The 2,781-nt window shown below is 42.3% G+C and overlaps 1 protein-coding gene across 1 annotated transcript; it reads right to left on the reverse strand.

The window, feature by feature from the left end:
• Positions 1–865: 865 nt before the first annotated feature.
• Positions 866–1,822, reverse strand: LOC131243368 (uncharacterized). The gene is made up of 2 exons (XM_058242687.1): positions 1,718–1,822; positions 866–1,632 (listed from the first exon to the last, which is right to left on the reverse strand). Exons 1-2 carry the CDS (start codon positions 1,726–1,728, stop codon positions 1,269–1,271), a joined length of 375 nt encoding a protein of 124 aa, XP_058098670.1. The 5' UTR covers positions 1,729–1,822; the 3' UTR covers positions 866–1,268.
• Between the last annotated feature and the right edge of the window lie 959 nt (positions 1,823–2,781).

Below are 2,781 nucleotides of genomic sequence, written 5' to 3' on the forward strand. Positions count from 1 at the left end.
TTTTAAAGAAAATATGCTATTGAATTTTTATTTATTTATTTATTATTATTATTATTTTTTAAAAGGCTCCAATTTTGGTCTATTCTTAGAGATTCCACACAAGGGTCGATCTTCAAACCAATAGAGAAATTGAGACAGTTTTGAAAAACAATAGGAGGTTAATTAGGTCATTCTCCTTCCATTTAATGAAAGTTGGGTCAGAGAAATCAATTTAGATTGAAATTGGATTTTGAATTTTGATACAGGACGTAGATGTAATTTTCAATTTGCTATTTTGCATGAATTCCGCATTGCTCAGCTTTTAGTATTTTGATCAATCTCAACACCTGGACGTTGAAATTGGGGTGCTTTTGACTTGTAGGAAACCCAACTCAATCAACTAACTAAAGGTCTTGGTTTCGAGTCAAGATTCTAAATAATCTGAAAGATATGGATCATGGAGGTTGCTTGACAACCACCCTTTTTCTTTATTTTGGAATCTTAGTCTCCATTGTCTCTCTACAACTTTCAGTATTTCAATCATGTCTTGATGCTAAAAGGTCTGATCAGGTTGCAATTGGATTTGATTGAAAGAAGCTTTGCGGTGATGACCTTAAACAGAGGCATTGAGTTGAAATTAATGAGAATTTGTTTTGTTTAGTTTGTATAACGCATTTTGAATATTCATTAGATGTGCATCCAAACTCTTTCATGCATAAGCTTTCAACCATCTTGCAAATTCAACCAATTTGCAAACTGACATTGTAAATTCACATTGCGTAAGCCCAAACACATTAATTGCCAAATTCATGAATTTGGTGTGCATCCAAACAGGCCATAACTTTTGGCATATTCAAGAAATGGGATCTCTCAACCAACGAACAAATTCGGGCAAATTTAAGGAATATGAAATCAACTGGCTCGAATCGAGAAAACATTGTCACAAAGCAAGGCAAGATATAATAACACACACAAGGTGGACACCACCTCTCCACTGTACATGTGAGACACGTGTAAGCTCATCCAAACCATTAACATCACGCGTCCCATCATGGATAGATCACACTATATGAAAATTGGACCGCCCCAACTATCAAAAGGACTGCTGAAACAAGGTCAGCTGTTCAGAATTACAAGGCAAATCAGATGTTTAAGATGGTCAGATCAGTTTGATTTTCAGGCTATGCAAAGTCCCCAATGTGACCCATGATTTGGATGGTCTAGATCGACAAACACATGTACCACAGGACGAGAACGAGTTGCCACTATTTAACAAAGACAAAATCTTGCTAGGTATAAGATGAAATATCGATAGCCTTGGTCTTGAACCTATACCTGGGAGCCCTTGGGATGACTTGGCTGGGACCCAAGTGGAACTGCCCAGGACTGTTAGTTAAAGGTGGGCCATCATCATAGATGTAGCCCAGGAGATGGCCACAGCTGTTGCACTTGATTTGGGTCCTCTTCCTTTGGATGCCCCAGTAATTGATGGTTTCAAAGAAGGGCTTGATCTTGTCTTCCTTTTCGAGTCTGACCTTTGATTGGTCCATATGGGAGAAGGAAAGGGTGCCTTTGTTGCCAGCCTCGAAGTAGAAATCAGGAGGGAAGAGATGGGCGCTGTTCAGATTCAAATCAGCTCCGCATTCTTTACAGCTGCATCATAGATGCATGAATTCACATACAAGTAGATGGATTTACATACACATACATATATGAGATGAGAGATAGAGGAGGGTACCTGTAAGCCATGATCAATGGAGAAAGAGAGAGAGAAATCGATACTGATGTGCTTTGGATGGGATTCTTATAGATGTTTGCAAACAGATCCGGATCCCTGCAAACAACTTGAAGTGGGGCCCACATGTATGTAACTGAAGTTTCCTGATGCGTCAGGACGTGAATACTGTCCTGATGCACCCGATTTCCCGCTTCCTTGGTAATACCGAACGCGGAGTAGGTGGGACCCCGGATCCAGGGAACGCGGATTACGTGCGACTACGGATGACGAATCCAGCCAGGTGGGTGCGGCCCCGACCGTGGGGCCCACGTTGATGTTTGTGTTGTATATCCATGCGGTCCATCAGTTTTGCCAGCTCATTTCAGGGTATAGTCTCAAAAATAAAGTAGATAGCATAAAGTAGGGATTGAATTCCCACCGATAAAAACTTCCTAGGGCTACAGAAGTTTTGGATCAAGCTGGTATTTGTGTTTTCTCTTCATCCAGGTCTGTGTGACATTATCAATGGATTGGATGGCAAATAAACACTACGGTGGACCTTTGAAAGTTTTTAACGGTGGTTGTTCAATGACCACTGTTTCATGTGGTGTGGTCCACCTGAGATGTGCATCTATGTCCTTTGTGGGACTGTTGGGGACAAAAGATACAGAGTTCGGAGACTCGGACTTAATGCCTCGGGTCGCCAAAGGATGTGTCAGATCCGAGGCATGGTTCACTAAACCGAGACAGAATTTAAGTCGGTTCGGACGACACATCAGCAATCCGGGCATGCATCGGGCCGATCTTCTTATCAGATCGGCCAGCGCAAGATAAAGCCTCATCCCGAATATCTTGGGATAAGATCCCCGACCCCGAAGCTCACGGGATCGGATGAAGACTGGAGATGGGCACGATCCTATCTCCGTGATACCAGGAGAAGAATCCTCGTACGATTAAATGCTCCAGCAGCTATAAAAGAGGAACCTCCATCGTCTTGTGAGGTAAGGCAAAAATTCTTTCTCAAAACCCCTCAATACATTTAGACCCAGAATCCAGGCCTGACTTTGGCATCGGAGGGTCCCCTG

This window comes from Magnolia sinica, chromosome 4 (assembly GCF_029962835.1).
Source record: "Magnolia sinica isolate HGM2019 chromosome 4, MsV1, whole genome shotgun sequence".
Taxonomy (NCBI): domain Eukaryota; kingdom Viridiplantae; phylum Streptophyta; class Magnoliopsida; order Magnoliales; family Magnoliaceae; genus Magnolia; species Magnolia sinica.